The sequence below is a fragment of the Prosopis cineraria genome, unplaced genomic scaffold, assembly GCF_029017545.1.
Source record: "Prosopis cineraria cultivar Desert tree isolate PC_DT_omini unplaced genomic scaffold, ASM2901754v1 PC8, whole genome shotgun sequence".
In the NCBI taxonomy this organism is placed as follows: domain Eukaryota; kingdom Viridiplantae; phylum Streptophyta; class Magnoliopsida; order Fabales; family Fabaceae; genus Prosopis; species Prosopis cineraria.
In genome coordinates, this window is record NW_026555339.1 from 25,604,896 (window position 1) to 25,623,080 (window position 18,185).

The 18,185-nt window shown below is 29.2% G+C and overlaps 3 protein-coding genes across 15 annotated transcripts; all 3 read left to right on the top strand.

Annotated features, from left to right (window-relative positions):
- Positions 1-870: 870 nt before the first annotated feature.
- LOC129318402 (probable disease resistance protein At4g27220) lies at positions 871-9,219 on the top strand. 6 transcript variants are annotated; one of them, XM_054963134.1, is made up of 4 exons: positions 871-1,004; positions 7,196-7,305; positions 7,390-7,421; positions 7,925-9,219. In XM_054963134.1, the coding sequence occupies exon 4, from the start codon at positions 7,942-7,944 to the stop codon at positions 9,217-9,219; it is 1,278 nt and encodes a 425-aa protein (XP_054819109.1). In that variant the 5' UTR covers positions 871-1,004; positions 7,196-7,305; positions 7,390-7,421; positions 7,925-7,941. The 6 variants fall into 6 exon arrangements, with proteins under 6 accessions (XP_054819109.1, XP_054819107.1, XP_054819112.1 ...); XM_054963132.1 differs by lacking the exon at positions 7,390-7,421; XM_054963137.1 differs by lacking the exon at positions 7,390-7,421 and having other exon boundaries at positions 7,949-9,219.
- Positions 9,220-9,265: 46 nt separating this feature from the next.
- Positions 9,266-16,018, top strand: LOC129318401 (uncharacterized). 8 transcript variants are annotated; one of them, XM_054963128.1, is made up of 6 exons: positions 9,269-10,746; positions 11,584-12,264; positions 13,074-13,281; positions 13,555-13,658; positions 14,285-14,910; positions 15,766-16,018. In XM_054963128.1, the coding sequence occupies exons 1-6, from the start codon at positions 10,744-10,746 to the stop codon at positions 15,770-15,772; spliced, it is 1,629 nt and encodes a 542-aa protein (XP_054819103.1). In that variant the 5' UTR covers positions 9,269-10,743; the 3' UTR covers positions 15,773-16,018. The 8 variants fall into 8 exon arrangements, with proteins under 8 accessions (XP_054819102.1, XP_054819101.1, XP_054819103.1 ...); XM_054963129.1 differs by having other exon boundaries at positions 9,270-10,746; positions 14,291-14,910; XM_054963127.1 differs by having other exon boundaries at positions 9,266-10,746; positions 13,074-13,658; positions 14,414-14,910.
- LOC129317506 (probable disease resistance protein At4g27220) lies at positions 9,309-10,714 on the top strand. The gene is made up of 2 exons (XM_054961820.1): positions 9,309-10,307; positions 10,385-10,714. The coding sequence occupies exons 1-2, from the start codon at positions 9,309-9,311 to the stop codon at positions 10,712-10,714; spliced, it is 1,329 nt and encodes a 442-aa protein (XP_054817795.1).
- Positions 16,019-18,185: the final 2,167 nt, after the last annotated feature.

Sequence of the window (18,185 nt, forward strand, 5' to 3'; positions counted from 1 at the left end):
TTAAAAAATTTAACCAAACATCATAAAAACTCACAAAATATTTTTTTAAAAAAAATAGGTGATTTTTCATAAAATAAGCTAAAACAAACTAGCTCTGCGTGTGTGTGAATACAAAATCCTTCCAGCAACATAAGGTTTTTACTTATTAGATTCTGGAAAAATTAACAAAGAAATTAAGCAAACCAAAATGATATTGGAATTAGAATTCGAACATCTAAGCAGTCAATATAAAATGTGAAAGAAAAAAAATTGTGAATACTCTTCATTAAGCTGAATTGTGAGTCACTCATAAATATTACAATTATTTTATAGATTTTATATAATATAAACATATAGATATAATGAGTAGTAGTACTACCCATAAACTGTAAATAATGAGACTTATGTGAAAATATCCATTCCATCAATTTCATAGAGACCATTTTCTTGCGTTGTGGGTTATAAAATGGGGTAATCGTCTTTACACACACACACACACACACAATTTAAGATTTTCCTTTTTTGCCAAAAAGGCTCTGCATACATTCCATCAATGATTTTCCCATATATTGTTTGCTAGAAAAAAAATTATAAGAAGGCTAAATTGCTTTTTTTTTTTTCAATTCTTAAGACATGCATATCACATTTAATAAACTAACAATAATTTTTAAAAATGTTCGATTTTCCATAAATAACTCCTCTTCCATAATAATTAATGTTATTTGATTGATGAAGTTCGTTTAATATATATGTTTCGCAAAATTAATGTAAAACAAAAATTCTGAAATTTCAAATACTTATCACTTTTGGAAAGTAGTAAGAAATAACTAGATTGCTTTTTCACTTTTGAATTTCGGAATACAGACAGCGAGATTTGGGGTCTAAACAAATGGAAAATGGACCACAGCAACTGAAGGCCTGAAACATCTTCTCTGCATATTATCACTTCCAATTTTTGTTCCTTTCTCACTCTTCCAAATCTACAAGCCAAGAATCATCAACTGAAGTGCAAGTTAACACAACAGGTATGAAGCAATATCCCCTCCTGAATCTGAGTCTCAGTTTTTTTCTTACTTTATTCTTTCATATTTTTCTTTTTCCTTTTTGTTACCGTTGTTCTATGTTTCCTTTACATATGCATCTATCTCTGATCACTCCCAATTCTCAGAGTATGATTGGCCTGAGAGTTGCAAATACTTGCTGCTGTCATTTACGAACTCCATTTTTTTTTCTTCTTTAATTTATTTCACCTTTTTTGTTGATCTACTAGAAAATCATAAAACACTAGATTTTGTTACTTAAATGTCTAAACATTGTCGGGGCCAAAAACATGTGTTTTGTTTATAGGTTATTATGATAAACGCAAGTTTATTTGAGAACTCGAAATCAATTTTCATGAAGCAATTTATATTTCAAGGCTTTTCCAACCTCACTGTGTCAGTTTCAGTTTCATTCTAATTAAAGCTATGGATTGCTCCGTCTTCTTCAAAATCACACTTATTGCTGCTCTTAACAACTTTTTGTCTAATGGAAACCAATTAAGGTATATTTATATATCTTCTCAAACACCACATTTGCTCTCATTTAATTTGACTAATTAAGATTTTTGTTCTAATTTTCTATATATTACCTTTATTTTCTGGTTAATGTATTATCTTTCGGCACAACTTTGAAGTGTTGATGCTCACAGTATGAATCTGTATTGCGTTTTGCAAGGACAATTACGTCAAGGTATTTTCAAAATGAAAACATGCGTGGTTTTTTTTTTAAATATTTCCTTACAAATTAAGAGATTCTATGAAAGGTTACGTTTATAATTCTAAAAATCAGAAATGTCATGTATCTCCAATTTTTAAAAACATATTTGGAAGGTTATAAAATCACAGAAGTGGCAATCACCACTAGGTATAAGAAAGTATGTATTAATTTAAGAAAACTCTACATATTAAAATGATATTATTTTTCACTAAAAAAGTTATTTTAAATAACCATTCATTTTAAAATTGAAGCTATGTTGGTTCATGAAATAATGTAGAAAAATGACTTTTTGATTAAAGTGGTATGATATGACATAAAAGAGACATCACTTTAAACAATTTCAAAATATCACTTCAAACCATATTAAAGATTTTTCATTGTATTTTAAATAATTTTACCATCAACTCAATTTGTATTCAAAAATTAAAATAGGTCAGGATGAATATTAAATCAAATTGAAAATGTTACCCACATTTTGATGTCATTTTCAAAAATTATACTCCCTTTAATTCATAATATAAAATATCAATAACTACTCCAATAAACATTTTTAAAAAAATAATAAATAAAGTGGGTGTATAGTTGAAAAAATTATAAAAGCAATCCAATATAGTATTTTTTTTACTAATTAATAAGCAAATGTTTTTAAAAAATGTCTCATATTGGAGGGAGAATAAAAGATAATTAATATTTTAGACAAATTAATGCGAAAATAAAAATTCTGAAATATCAAATAATTGTAGCTTTACAAAAGTAAAAAAGTCAGATTCCCTTTAACTTTAATTTTTAAATTTGGGGTCCAGAGTTGCTAATTTGGGCTAAGCTCAACAGAACAATCTAAACCAGTCTGAAAAATTTAGGGCTGAGCCAAAAAAATATTAATTCTTTAATATTCAGGCTTGTTTGGGCTGCCTGAATAGGCTCGAGAAAATTTTGACTAAGCCAAAACCCAATTCGGGCTTGGCCCAAATACCGGAATGAAAAATATTTTTTTAAAAATATATAAAATGTTATAAATATTAATTAATCCTTTAAGTTTCATACTATTTTTTACTATAATACTATATATCTAAGTGTATTACTATAGTTATTTTTTAAAAAATTAAAAATATTTATATTTTCATATTTTTGTTATTTGTAATAAATAAAATATCTCAAAATAATATTTAAAATAAATTTTAATGAGTTTATAATTTAAATTTACATCAACGTCATTTAAATTTATAAGTTTGATAACATTGTTCATGAGTGGAGTCCGTGCAAAGAACTGAACTATTTGCATCGCAGGGCAAAGAAAGATTAATAAAAACTAATTATTCTTTCATGTTTTAAACAAGTCGAGAATAATAAACAGTAGTTTTATGTGGAGATTTGTGCTTGTCCGATGTCTAAATTATTGTTCTTCCTTGTGCTTTTTTTGTTTTCCAAATATTAATTTTTATATTTTAAAAAAGTTTTGAATCCAATACATCATTTACATATCCAAAAAAGTATATTTGATATTCTTTATAAAATAATATAATTGATTTTAGATTTTAAAGTAAAAATAAAATTTAAAAATAAAATTTGGATGTATATGAATTTCCAACTCTACTATTAAATAAACATAATAAATAAAATATTTTTAAATAATTATTTGGTTATCATGTACTCCAAATTTGGTTAAAATTTGAGAATAAAATAGAGGTAAAACCTCTTATATGTAAGGGTTTAAACAATAAAAAAAGTAAAAAAAATTTAAAAAATAATATTTTACTCATAATTAAATAATTTTATTTTATATAAGATATTATATAATGATGGCTATTTTTTTTTCATATTTTTACAAATAAAAAGTACAGTTTATCCAAAAGTCATTAAAAACTTTGAACTAATCAGGACAATAATTTAGAGTTAGTAGTCTAATCGTAATTAAATTGAGATTAACTTGATTATAATTAAAAAATATAATTTAATTAAAATGTATAAAATATTTATATATAATCATGATAAGAGCAATATTTAAACAGCTAAAACATTAATTTACAACTAAAGGAAACATTCATAAATAAATTATATATAATACAATAAAATAATAACAGAGCTACTTAAGTATAAAATTGATAAGTTATTATTTTTTATTTTAAATTTAAAATAATATTTTATGCTTAACAAAATTATTTAAAAATTAAAATTGATTTAAAAATTAAAAAAATATTTTAAAAAGTTTTGGGTAGTCGGGCCAGCCTGAATAAGCCTGAAGTCCAAATGTGTTAGGGCCAAACTTAACTATATGTGTTTTTTAAAAAGGTAGTAGAATATAACCTGAATTGAGCCTTATTTAAATTAACTCAACCCATCTGAATTAGTTCAAAGGAATGGGAACGGACAACATACGCCTCGTTGGAAAGCGAGTAGCACTGAGACATGTCCCAAAACGTGAAAACAGCAACAATTAAATGGAACGCATGATGATTTCTTACACTTTTTAAATTTTGATTTCATATTTTGGAGTCCATTAAAGTTGGACTTTTTTTTTTGGGTAAAGTTAAAGTTGAAAATTTATGGAATTGCTTTGACTCTTACTTAAATTAAATGTAAAAATAACAATAGGTATCTGAAACATTAAATCTTGGCCTCTAACAACATCATGTCATCGGGTCCGATTCAAATACTAGCTGATTTCATAAAAAATATTATTTTTTAACAAAATTATTTTTTTGATTTTTATTATGGTTTTTTAAATTTTTAAAAAATAATTAGAATAAAAAACAGATTTATGATTTAAATATTAGCTTATTTCATAAAAAATATTTATTTTCTTAAAATTATTTTGTTAGTTTTTATTATTTTTTTTAAATTTTTAAAAATAATTAGGATCAAAAAACATATTTTTGATTATTTTTAAGTAATTTAGAGATTTTATAAAAAGAGATTTATTTTGTTGAGATTTTATGAAAATCATACATTATTTTGCGTTTGGTTACAATAATAAAAAAGTAATTATTAATTAGTTATTTTTAAATTTTATGATACCTTCCTCAATTTTTGTTCTATAAAAATGATTTATTATTATTTTAAAATTTTATGTTATCTCTTCATATTTCACCTCTTTAAAACACATAATCTTTCATCTACGGCATTAGATTATTGAATAACTTCTTAAAATAACAAAAAATCTTCTTTTTTTTTGGATTTTGATTATTTTAAAAGTTTAAACAAACATCATAAAAATTCAAAAAATAAATTTTTTTCCAAAAACTAAGTGATTTTTATCTATGAAATAAATTAAAATAAATGGGCCCCTAATGCTATAGATGAAAGAGGTTGTTTTAAAGAGCCAAGATATACAAAGATATTATAAAATTTTAAAACAATATAATGATAAATTATTTTTATAAAACAAAAATTAACAAATATATCATAAAATTTCAAAATAACTAACTAATAATCACTTTTTATGATTATAAGTAAATATAAAATAATATCTGCTTTGTATAAAATCTCCATAAAATAAATATTTTTTTATATAAAATGTCAACTACTTACAAAGTACTCATACTAACATATGCATATCAAATCTTAATGTTAAGTAGAGCCTTATGTTAATATTTAAATGTTATATTTATATTAATTGAATGTATATTTATATTATATTTTAGGAAGATTAAATTGAAACTTATTGTTCGTGCTTTTTAACACTATAATTATCAGGAACATTGCTTCATTTTAGATCCAAACCATTATATATTAATTATTATTATTTTTCATTATACTATTTGGTATTTGAATTCAATAATTTCTATTTAAAAATCCATAATTTTATATAAATTAATTATTTTAAATATTTTTGTCTCTCAAATGTTTACTATTTGATATAGCAAAAAATAGTTGTTTTATTTGATTACTTTAATATTTTAGTTGCGGTGAGATGATTATAAGTGATTAACAGTAAGGAATGAAAGGAGTACATGATTTGCAAAATTCAATAACAAGAAAAGAGTTCGGATAAAAATACTCCCCCCAAATCGTACTATAGAATATTGATGATTATTTCAAGGTTCTTATAAAAGTTAGGTAAAACCTTAATCTTTTAAAATTTTTATCTGTCTAATTATAACCTTAGCTTATTAAATATCCTATATATTGTTAGGTTATCCAAATGTGAGTGGACATAATCGAATAAAGTTGAGTTTAATAAATAATATATAATAAAAAAAAAGGACTCATAAACTTAAGTCTTGAGTTTTGAATTAAGACGTGGTGTCTTTCCATTGCACTTGTCCGTCTCTCCTCTCCGCCCATTTTTGGTGGTCCCTTCCCATTCCTAATAATAATAATAATAATAATAGTAATAATAATAATAATAATAATAGAAATCTTGATGCATAAGTTTTTTTTAAAAAAAATATGAAGTGAGAGTATAGTTAGAAAAATGATTACAAAAATTATGAAATGCTCTATACTTTCTACCAAGTAAATATTTCAGAAGATACCTATTTTGTATTATGGAAGAAGTAATGGATAAGGAAACATCATGATCATTTGAATTATTATAATTTTAAGTATTAATGTTTTATCTGCAATTGTAAATATAAGTCACATTGAATGGCAGTGGTGATATTATATATAGCAATGGCTGCAATAACTATTGTGTGGGCAAATCCACGGGAAATTGTTATTTGGGAAAAAAAAAAAATCCACAGGAAATGTTGACACCTGCCAAGACTAATTATGTATAAGATTGAGATTTTTTTTTAATAAAACACAAACTTAAAGTAAATATTTTGATGCAAATGACAATAATAAATTTCCAAACAATGCATTTGGCGATGCAATAGAATTGTAAATTTTATGCTGGTTTAAGCTTGAGGAAAGAGGGGGGTTTGTCTTTTTTATGGAATCCTCCGATAGAATTACAAGATTTATTGTACAAAGATCAAATGTGTGTTTGCTCAGGATTTATTGTACAAAGATCAAATGGGTGTGTTTAAGCCGAGGTTGGTCTACATGAAATAAAAGCTTGAGCATTTTCCCCGTATTTTAGCAAAAAAAAAAAGGAATTGTAAATTTTAATATAATAGTAGTATATTCTAGCATTTTAGAATCATTAATGAAATATTTTTAATGGTATTGAAAATTAGACTAAAATAAAAATTTTGAAAATAAAGAAAAGGTCTTTAGCAAAAACAAAAAGAGATTAAATTTATTTTACTATATTAATTAACATGTTAGTATTTGATTTATGAATTAGGATAAATCAAATCACAACATATCTTTTATAATATGCTGCACAAAGTTAATGTAAACCAAAAATTCTGAAATTTCAATTTCAAAATACCTGTGGCTTTTGAAAAGTAAAAATGATAAGATTGCGTTTTGAATTATGGAATATAGACAGCGTGTTTTCGGGTCCATAGAAATAATGGAAACTGGACAGCACCGACTGATCATCTTATCTACATACTCTCACTTCCAGCTTCCGAGTTCCAACTGAGTTGACGACTCGTTCACACGCAAAATCTGGTCATCACAGTGCTATTCTGTTCTTCTTACTCTTCAATATCTGCAGGTGGAAGTTCATCACAGGTATGAAGCAAGATAACCTCTCCTGAATCAGTGTCTCATTTTTCTCTGACTTTATTCTTTCATAGCGTATTTGGTTCGATGCAGTGTAAGAGGATTACCTACAATCCTCATAAAAGGTAAAAGGATTACATCATGTAAAGGGGATTACATCATACATTATAAAGAGGATTACATCAATAAACCTATGTAATTTCATTACAACTAATTTTATATCAAAATAACCCTCTTCATATAACATACCAAGCAAACACATGTAATTTTTATTATATTATATTCCATTTCTTAGCATTACATTCCCCCTAATTCTTTAAACCAAACGGACCATCAGATTTCTCTTTCTTTGTTCTATTATTACCATTGTTCTATGTGTTGTCCCTTACATAAGCATCTATCTCTGATCACTGTCAATTCTCTTAGACTATTTTTTTTTTTCCTTCTTCACTTCACCTTTGGGTCGATCTGTTAGGGGGGGAAAACAGTAATGAAGTTACTCTAATATCTAAACATAGCTGGGATCGAAAAAAGCAGATTGACAGCAAGAAAGCTATAGAAAAACTATTGATCTTTCTTATTCCAATTTTGAAATAATCATTTGATGATTATGAATGGCTCTTTGAAGGTTGCTATTAATTCAAAATGGCAGAGGTGGGAGTGTCGGTGGCAGCAAAACTTGCTGAATATTTGGTAGATCCAACTTTACGACAGTTGCAATATTTGTTCTGTGTCAGAAAAATCACCACAAATGTTGAGATCGATAAGGAGGAGCTCATACTCAAGCAAGGGAGAGTGAAAGAACGTGTTCAAGAGGCCATTAACAGGACTGACAGAATTGATGATGTGGTTAAAAAGTGGATGAATGATGTGAAAAGCCTGATAGCAGAGATGGAGAATTTGGAGGAAGAGCTAAAGGCCAACAATGGCTGCCTTCGACAGTGGTGTCCTACTTGGAAGAGATATTGTCTTTGCAAAAAGTTGGCCAAGACAACTCAAAGAATGATAGACCTAAATGCAAAGAGTGATCATTTTAATCCATTTTCTCATCCTATTATTGCTCTAGATATAGAGTACCACTCTTCTCAAAATTTTGAGTTCTTCAACTCTACAAAAATGGCTTTTGATCAATTGTGGAAGGCGTTGCAACAAGATGGCAACTTCATAATTGGGCTATGGGGTATGGGTGGTTCAGGGAAAACTACCTTGGCAACAGAAGTAGGAAAGAAAGCCAAAGAGTCAAAGCTATTTGATCGAGTTGTGAAAACTACGATTTCTCAAAGCTTGGATATGAGAAGAGCTCAAGGTGAAATTGCCGACATGTTGGGACTTAAATTGGAGGAAGAATCTAACACTGGAAGGGCAAAAAGAATAGCACTAAGATTACAAAGTGGAGAAAGAACTTTGATAATATTAGATGATGTATGGGCTAAGCTGAACCTTGAGGACATAGGGATTCCTATTGAGGGAAATCATCAAAAAAGTTGCAAAATTGTCCTAACCACACGGCGCCTAGAAGTATGTATTTTGATGGGTTGCCAAAAGGAGATTCAACTTCAGTTGTTACAAGAAAATGAAGCTTGGGCTTTGTTTCAAGCTCATGCTAATGTGGATGATGCAGCTCAAGAAGTTGTGGCACAAGCAATTGCTAAGGAATGTAAGGGGCTACCCATTGCAATTATAGCTATGGGAACTTGCTTGAAAAGAAAAGGTGTTGATGAGATGAAAGTAATGCTGGACAGGTTAAGGAATGCGAAACCAAACAATGTGGACAAAGGTGTGAGAGATGTTTTTGCTTGTCTTGAATTAAGTTATGATTATTTGGCAATGCCAGAAGCCAAGCTGCTATTGATAATGTGTGCTATGTTTCCAGAAGATCATAAAATTGACATTGAGATCTTTTTAGATATGGAGTGGGGTTAGGCCTATGTAGAGATCTAAACTCATTTGAAATAGCAAGAAGACATGTTAAAGCAGCCATAAATAGTCTCATTGACTCCTCACTATTGATTATGCATTCTCCAGAGATCAACAAACATGAGCAAGAATATGTGACAATGCATGACATGGTTCGCGATGTAGCTTTGTGGATAGCATCTAAACAGGATCATACGATTAAGGTAAACTATACAAAAGAGCTGAATGAATTTCTTGATAATGAAGCAATAAAAGATTTCTATGCTATAGCTTCATGGTATGACTTGAATGGATTACTTCAATTTCCTTCTCGATTGGATGCTCCAAAGCTTGAGATTTTATTGTTTGATTCATCAACAACCTTTGATTTATCACTTGCATCATTTGAAGGTACAAAAGAACTCAAGGTTTTTGCTGTGATTCATAGATATAGCTATCCTTCTCTGATGAAAAAGCCTCAATCAATCCAACAATTGTCTAATCTTCGAACCCTAAGGTTGCAACATTGGGATTTAGGTGATATCTCTTTTGTGGTAAGCCTTACAAGACTTGAAATTCTTGACTTGAAAGGTAGTGAATTTGAAAAACTACCAAATGGAATTGAAAAGTTAAACAAGCTGAAAATGTTAGATTTGTCAAGGTGTAAAATAGATGAGTGTTGTTATAAAGTAATCGGAAGGTGCTCGCATCTAGAAGAGCTATATGTTTATCCACATTTTTCGCATCTAGAAAACATAAATTGCTTTGAATACCTTCAGGGTGTCCCTGCTTTAACGAAATTGAAAAGGTACAAGTTAGAAATGGGGAAACTCACCGAAAATGCCAGATTTTTTTGGAGAGAAGAAAGAAGATCTTTATGCTTGGGTCATCCAAATATCTCAATGTCAAGTGCGCTAATCAAAGATATTGTACAAAGAGCAACTGCAATTCAATTTTATAAGCTTCTGGGAGGTTGCAAAAGCTTCATTCCTAATATGGTCCAAGCTATGGGAGGCATGAATGAGTTAACTAAACTTCATCTTCAATGCTGTTCAGAGATGGAATGCATTGCTGATGAAACTACTCTTATGAAGATGTGGTTGTCTCAAGATTGGGTGAGTTGACACTGAATGATATGGGTAATCTAAAACAACTATGTTGTGGTCCTTCTCTTGTTAGCATGTTCCAAAAGCTGGAAAGTCTAGGTATATTCAACTGCCCTCAATTGCTCCACATATTCCCTGTTGACTGCAACTTAAGAAATCTTAAGTTTCTCGATATTGTTGAATGTCCGATGTTGACATCTCTGTTCCCTGTCTCTGTTGCTTGTACTCTGTTATCCCTAGAGAAGCTCTATATTGAAAACTGCATTGAATTGAAGCATTTAATTGAGGTAGAGACTGGTGGTGATCAAAATGAAATTCAAATAGTGCTTCCTCCTTGGAACGTCTTCAGCTTCAAAATCTTCCAAATCTTGTTGGAATTTGTTCAAAAAGGTGTCAACCAAGGTTCTCATCTATAAAGGAAGTATCATTGATAAACTGTCCAAATATGGTATGCATTTCCTCTGATGCTTTGATTTGACTTTTTTATTGAAGAATAATAAAGTCTGATTTTTTTTTTTTACTATATTGGTTCACCTAATAATTAAATTTTTACCATGTGTGAAATACTAGCAAATAGTGTTTTAGTTGAGTATTTGAATCTGACTTTGCTTTTGTTTAGAAGTATTCCATATATTATCAAATAAAAATAGAGTTACCAATGGCAATAAGGGACATACATTGCAATTTTCATCATTTCTTAAACTATCGATTTCTTTTTTTTTTTCCTTTTTAAATTACACAAACAACACTATATTTACTTATTTTTTCTGAAAATCGCTAACATCTTTTTTGTTAAAAAAAAATATATTTTGGCCAACTTTGAAAAATCACATTAATGGAAGTTGTGCTTTGTGTCTCGCCTTACAATCTTTGTTCTTACTCTGTGTTTTGTGCCCCAATTTGTTTTCATACTCCACCACTTCCATCATTACAAAATATTTCAATGCATGGATAATCTAGCAATTATATTTTGTTATTTAGTATTTGGTCCTTCAATTTATAATCTATCATTTCTATGGCCCCCAGTAAATATTGACCCTTATGGGTCCATCGTCATAATTGCTTTCCTTAACTTCACTGTGACCTCCATTTTCTTATATATGGATATGGTCGTTCTTTATTTGTTTAATTTACAAAAAAAAAAAAAAAAAATTTGATAGACTGAGTCTCTACAAGAATGATACTTGTGTGCATAGATTTTAATAATTCTTGATTTTATCATATTTTAGGAAATATATTAATAGTTTTAATTTTTCTTTTCCTCCTTTCTTCCTCTTCCATGAAGGAATTGCAGGAACTTAAAATGCATCAACTGAGGAATGAAGAATACAAGCCATTGGCAGCCATAGAACGGATTAATCTTTGCAATTGTGAAGTAGAATCCATTTTTCAATATCAGACTAGGATTGGAGATCAAACTCCAAAATTCCAATACCTTAAAATGTTGACTTTGAAAGAATGTGCAAGATTGAAATTTGTCTTCTTTGCTCCAATCTGCCAAGGCCTTCCAGAGTTATCTGATGTATCCATATCTGACTGTGAGGAGTTGGAGGCAATTTTTTTAGGGAATGAAGAGTCTGACGAGAATGCATCCATAACTGAAGCTTGCTTGCTGAAATTGAGGAGTTTGGAAATTAAAAAGTGCAACAAGCTGAAATTCATTTTATCTTTCATTACCAATAATGCTACCACTTCAATGCTTCCACAACTAAGCACCCTGACTATATCAGATTCTTCTCAGCTGGAAGAAGTTTTCAGGTGCTTTAATATTGAAGACTATGACATTGACGGTGAAAGGGAGATTGTGTTCCCAAGCTTGAAAGATATAACACTTGGGAAGCTTCCAAGACTTGTTAATGTTTGCAAAGGGTTTAAGATGCACTTAGGGGCGTCTTGCACGGTTGGCCTGTATGATTGCCCAAAATTTATGTCAATTATGAGAGCAACAATTGATTGGAATGAAAAGGTAAGTAACACTCTAAACTTGCGATTCTCAATTTTTCTTTTTTTCCATGTTGCAAATCTTGTCTCTGTATTGTTTTGCAACATTAATTCAATTGATGTTAGGTGAATATTTAATGCTTCAATTTTTTTTAAAAAAAAACGTTTTTGTTATTTGTTAATGTTTGATTCATTTAAGCTGGATAACCCTGATCTATTGAATTCATTCCTTTTACACGCATATGGACTAGATATCAACATACATATTAGTTCAAAAACAATTTTGCATTATTCTTTTTATGTATCTATGCTAAAACATGTTTTATTTTCTTTTTTGTAATATACTTCGCACACTATTATATGCACACACATGCGCGCAACAAGCCAAAAGAACCACGGTTTAGTTTATTAGTTAGTGACTATTTATGTGACAATCAATGATAGTTCTAACAATAGAAGCTAAACACCAGAAAAATTTGATATACTCAATGTGTTATACATTTCCATGTTTTAACATGATTGGAGTATAATAAATGGAAAATTAAGTAAATGACTAAAACATCTTATATTCCTGCATATAGATTAAGCAACCAAATTAATGAATTACATCTTGCATTCTCTTCACATTGATTTGTAATAATCACGTAATTGTAGTGAAAAATGAAGAAGGATTTGATTGAATAAAATAGAGACAAAAATGTTAAATGAATACAAATATGAAGCTTGATCTGGTGCGTGAAGATAATAGTCAACTTGATCTTGTTTAATTTTTCTTATATTTTCAAGGAACTTAGCAAATACTTTTCTCCTTCCTTTTACCTCTATTATATGCAGAGAATTGAAAGGAAGTGTGTGTTGAGATACAGCCAATTAAATAATAATGAAGCTCTCAATCTTCCACTCTCTATTCTAGTTACTAGAAAGAAGCTTGTTATTCAAAGTTCTGCTGTTGTTGAAGATACATTTGCAGTTATTGGTGATGATGACCAAGAAGAAATTGAGAACTCAGAAATGTTGAAATCTGAACAACAGATGCTCAGAGGTCTTGTTCCCACACAAGTTTTGATCTTTCAATATCTACATTCCTTGGAAATGATTCAATGTAAAAAGTTAAAGTTTTTATTCTTAGTAAGCACCATTGTCAACAACAGCCTTCCAAATTTGAGTTCCCTAATCTTATCTGATTGTGAGGAATTGGAGGTGATTTTTGGACATAGTAATGAAGATAATGCCAACTGCAGTGAAAAAATTGTGCTTTCAACCTTAAGGAAAATAAAGCTTCAAAATTTACCAAATTTTATCAATGTTTGTCAAGGGATGCAGATTCAAGTGCAACTGGATGACATAAGAATATGGAACTGCCCCAAATTTCTTGATTCAAGTTTAGGATCAGCTCTTCAACAAATGGAAACAATATCGGTAAGAATGAATGTTACATAATATAGTGTTTAGAGTCTTAAAAATGAGACCGAATAATATGTAGATTAGAATTATATATCATTCTGCTCGCTACAATTTTATATATAAATTAAATAGGGAATTTATAAGTTTTAAAGAGATGCAAGGACATGAAGAACAAAAACATGTACTTGATTGATGTACACAACTAGATTTTATTTCAATTTCGGAGTATGATTAATGAAAATATGGAATATGTGTGACTTCATTCCATGTTCCTTTAATTTTTTTTACAGATGTTCTTTTTTTATAATGTTCTTGCACAATCATATCAAAATCTTGACAAGTGAAGTACAACTGTGTGCATGGTCATTCACAAAATATTTTGATAGAAATTTATTTTATAGTAAACTAAATTAATTATAAATCGAATTTTTTTATACCAATTATAAATTGAATTTTTGTTTGCCATGTAACCACACATTGATATAAACATTTGAATATATGAATAAAATTTTCTCGACATTCATGAATTTCTATTTCCAATATATTTAGTTGTTCAATTTTTTAAATCCAAGTATAGATAAAATATTTTAGTATTAAGTTTGATTGGTGTGAATAATTTTTTTTCTTGTTGTTAATCGAAGTTGCAGTTCCCCCAAGCTTCTATAGAAAATTCAGGTTTTCAAACTGCAACAGATGTAAAAAGACAGTTATCTATAAATAAAGAAAAAGGGATGATCTTGACCTCAAGAGTAGAACATTTGTCTTTGAAGGATTCAGAGAGCCTCATGTATTTATGGGAGGGTTCCACTGTCATTAGCTTCCAAACTCTGAAGCAGTTATTTGTCAATGGATGCAAGAAATTGAAGTGTATCTTTCCCAGCACTGTCATCAAAAGCCTACCATGTTTGTGGTATCTACATATTGAAGGATGTGAAGAGTTGGAGGAAATAATGTCATCAGAGCCTCTCTTTCCAAATGCTTCCTCTTCTTCCTTCTGTTTCCCAAAACTTCAAAGCCTTGATGTAATTAAATGCAGAAAGTTGAAGTGGCTCTTCCCCTCTCTGCCCTCTACTCAACATCTTCCGCTGTTGGGACATCTGACGATAAAACATTGCTGTCAGGTAGAGGGACTTTTCAAATGTGAAGTTGAAATTCAAGAGGAAGGGTTCTACAACAACCTACTTCCAAAGCTACCATATCTTATAGTTGATGATTGCCCCATGTTCTCTGAAACCACACTCGCTGCTCTTCAAAGCTCCACACGCAGGTATGAATATTTTTACTATCCACACTTACCCATATTTGACAGCATAGGATCTTCTATTTTTTCCTTAATATTTTCTATTTTCTTCTCCCGTGTGATTTCCTTCTATATTTAAGCACCTTGAAATTTTGGCATTGCATAGCTTACACCATTTTTCTTGCCTTATTTTGAATTTATTTATACACCATCTCCTCAATCGTTCATCCATTTTCTTTTTAAAAAGATGCAGTTGATATATAAGTTTGGGAGAATGGCACCTAAGGCATCCAAATAAAAAAAAAATTGCGCCTGAAGCCAAATACATTATGAATTTATTCTGCAAGCCCAAAAGCCTTAGATGTTAATATGTTTTCTAGTAAAAAGACCTAGTTGACCCTGTGAAATGTACAAGTTTCTCAAGTATATGTACAACATAATATCTTCTATATGTAACATGAGGGCGTCCATAAATTAACAACAAAATGTCCATTTTCTTTTCAAAAAGATGTCGTTAAGTAATTGATATACTCCCTCTAGACTATAATGTTTATCATTATTAACTAATTTACAGCCTACGAAAAAATGTTAGTTAAAATTTTATTTTTCTAAAAATATCCACATTTTCCATGTATTCCCTTGAGTTTTCTAGTAACAATTGCATAATTTTTAAATATAGAGTATTTAAAGACAAGGAATTAAAAAAAAAAAAGCGATGGTATAAATGGAGAACAAAATATAAAATTTACCCAATGTCCTATATTTTGTATAAAGGAGAGCTTCTAGAAAATGACTTGTATTATATGGTCCAAATGGAGTATAAGTTTTAACATTACGGTATGAAACTGATTTTGAGATTGTAATTTTCTCGTATTTGTACAGATGGTGAAGCTTCAGATGATGATAATCGTTTCTCTTACTATTACGGAGGAGGATATGAATGTGATAATGCAATTAAGCCTTGCTATATATGTATAGGCCTTGTAAGTTAGTATTTGCCTCTGTTTAATGTAATCAAATATCTGTGGATTACTGGCGTCCAATATTTATAACATTCGTTTTGACATAAAGATACATTGTATTCATGTTGGAATAACGTTATGTGAAAATTGAAGGACACGTTTTTCATTATCAATGTATTTAATTTAAAGCAGAAGTTTCAATATTTTTTTTATTAAACGTGTTTAATTGTTTATTCCTTAATTGTATTTTACATGCCATTGATTTTCGGAGTATGTGGTGTCCATTTTTGGAGTTGATGACAGCTTCAACATCGTTCAACATTTTGTGTCCTCTGTCAAAGTGGCTTCTAGAAAGTATGATTAGTTATATGGCCCTTATAGATTACACAAGACAAGGAACGTATAACTCTATATACATTTAATACACGATGTAGCTTAGCAATTTATAGAGTCAATGTTGGCATGCAAATGTCAAACTATGAAGCAGGAAATCAAACTCATAAGATAAAGACCCAACGACTCAAGCGTTTCCACAAGTTCCTTAGAACTGATAAAGCCTAGCCATAAAACTGCCTCTAAGCCTCCAATTAGCTTTCCAAAAGTTACGGACATTGCTTACTAGCAGATGAAGAATAGATGGTGATGATGAACCTTTCATCATTATGAGCTTGTGAAGAAGTTATGATTGAGTAATTAATAACTTGATCACTTCTCCTTGATTTTGGTAAAGTAGTTAGATGTACCTTATAATTAGAACTAGAGTGAATATATTGCAAATAATTATATATGTGATAAATTTAGTTTTAAAATTATTTGCTTGTCATAAAGTGGACTCATTAAACCCTTAAACTCATCTTATTATTTTTTAACTTTAATTGTCAGGGTTAGTTGCACATTGGGAGGTTGAACATACACGGTTTTGATAAAGTTCTCCTTTGTAAATTTGGCAATTAAATATTAGTAAAATAATATGTTTATATAGGTTTCTTGTGAAATTCCAAATCTCCCAATTAGTTGATAACTCAAAATCAATTTTCAAGAAGCAATTTATATTTGAAGACTTGCCCAACCTCGCTGTGTCACTTTCAGTTTCATTCTAATTTGTCTTCATTTAATTAAAGCTATGGATTGCTCCGTCTTCTCCAAAATCACACTTATTGCTGCTCTTAACAACATTTTGTCTAATGGAAGCCAATTAAGGTACATTTATCTTACTCTTTTTTTTTTTTTTTGGCCAAGGTTCATTTATCTTCTCAAACACCACACTTGCTCTCATTCAATTTGGCTGAAGATTTTTGTTCTAATTTTCTATATATCACCTTTAATTTTCTGGTGTAATGTATTTCTTTCGGCACAACTTTGCGGTGTTGATGCTCACAACATGAATCTATATTGCGTTTTGCAAAGACAACTACGTTAAAGTATTTTCAAAATGAAAATATATGTTCATTTTTTGCAAAAAATTCCTTATAATTTGAGATATTTTATGAAACGTTATGTTTATAATTCTAAAAATAACAAATGTCATATATTTCTAATTTTTAAAAATACATTTGGAAGGTCATAAAATCAAAAGGAAGTTTAGTTATAAAATCAAAAAGTGTGGTAATCACCACTAGGTAAAGTTTAAGAAAACTCCACATATTAAAATGATGTTATTCGTCATAAAAAATAGTTATTTTAAATAACCATTCATTTTAAAATTAAAGCTATGTTGGTTCATGAAATAACATAGAAAAATAATTTAATTGAAGAGGCACTTATAACACATAAGAGTTATCATTTTAAAGCATCAATTCAAACCATATTCAAGGTTTTTCATTGTATCTTAAAAAAATTTGCCATCAACCCAACTCAAATTGGAATAGATATGACGAATGTTAAACCAAAATTGAAAATGTTACCCATATTTTGACATCAGTTTTAAAGAAGATACTCTCTTTGATTTATAACTTCTGCAGTGGAACACTTTTTTTAAAAAAATAATAATAAATATAGTGTGTTCATATATATTTTTGAGGTTCTTTTCTGTCTTTTTTATCAACTAATTATTAAAATTAACATTTGTTAATGTTAAAGGCAATATTATACCATCTTCAAAAGTTGAAAGGAAACCTTAACAAAATATGAATAATTGAAGGAAGATGATGCTTTCACGCTCATTTAGCGTGGCTTCATCTAAAATCATCTTCTCTCGAATATTATCAATACAATTAGGGACTTCATCATAAGAAAATTGATTGTTACTTTTGACCATTTTTTTTGCACAGCAAATAGATGCAAGCCATGCATCCCAATACAATCTTGTCACTATGTCTCTAAACCCACCCTTAATGATGT

Coding starts and splice junctions, on each gene's coding strand:
- LOC129318402 (XM_054963134.1), top strand. CDS start 7,942: ATGGCAGAGGTGGGAGTGTCGGTGGCAGCAAAACTTGCTGAATATTTG.
- LOC129317506 (XM_054961820.1), top strand. CDS start 9,309: ATGCATTCTCCAGAGATCAACAAACATGAGCAAGAATATGTGACAATG. Junction 10,308..10,384: donor TGTGGTTGTCTCAAGATTGG/GTGAGTTGACAC, acceptor ATGTTCCAAAAG/CTGGAAAGTCTAGGTATATT.
- LOC129318401 (XM_054963123.1), top strand. Junction 12,265..13,073: donor CAATTGATTGGAATGAAAAG/GTAAGTAACACT, acceptor TATTATATGCAG/AGAATTGAAAGGAAGTGTGT. Junction 13,659..14,284: donor AACAAATGGAAACAATATCG/GTAAGAATGAAT, acceptor TGTTAATCGAAG/TTGCAGTTCCCCCAAGCTTC.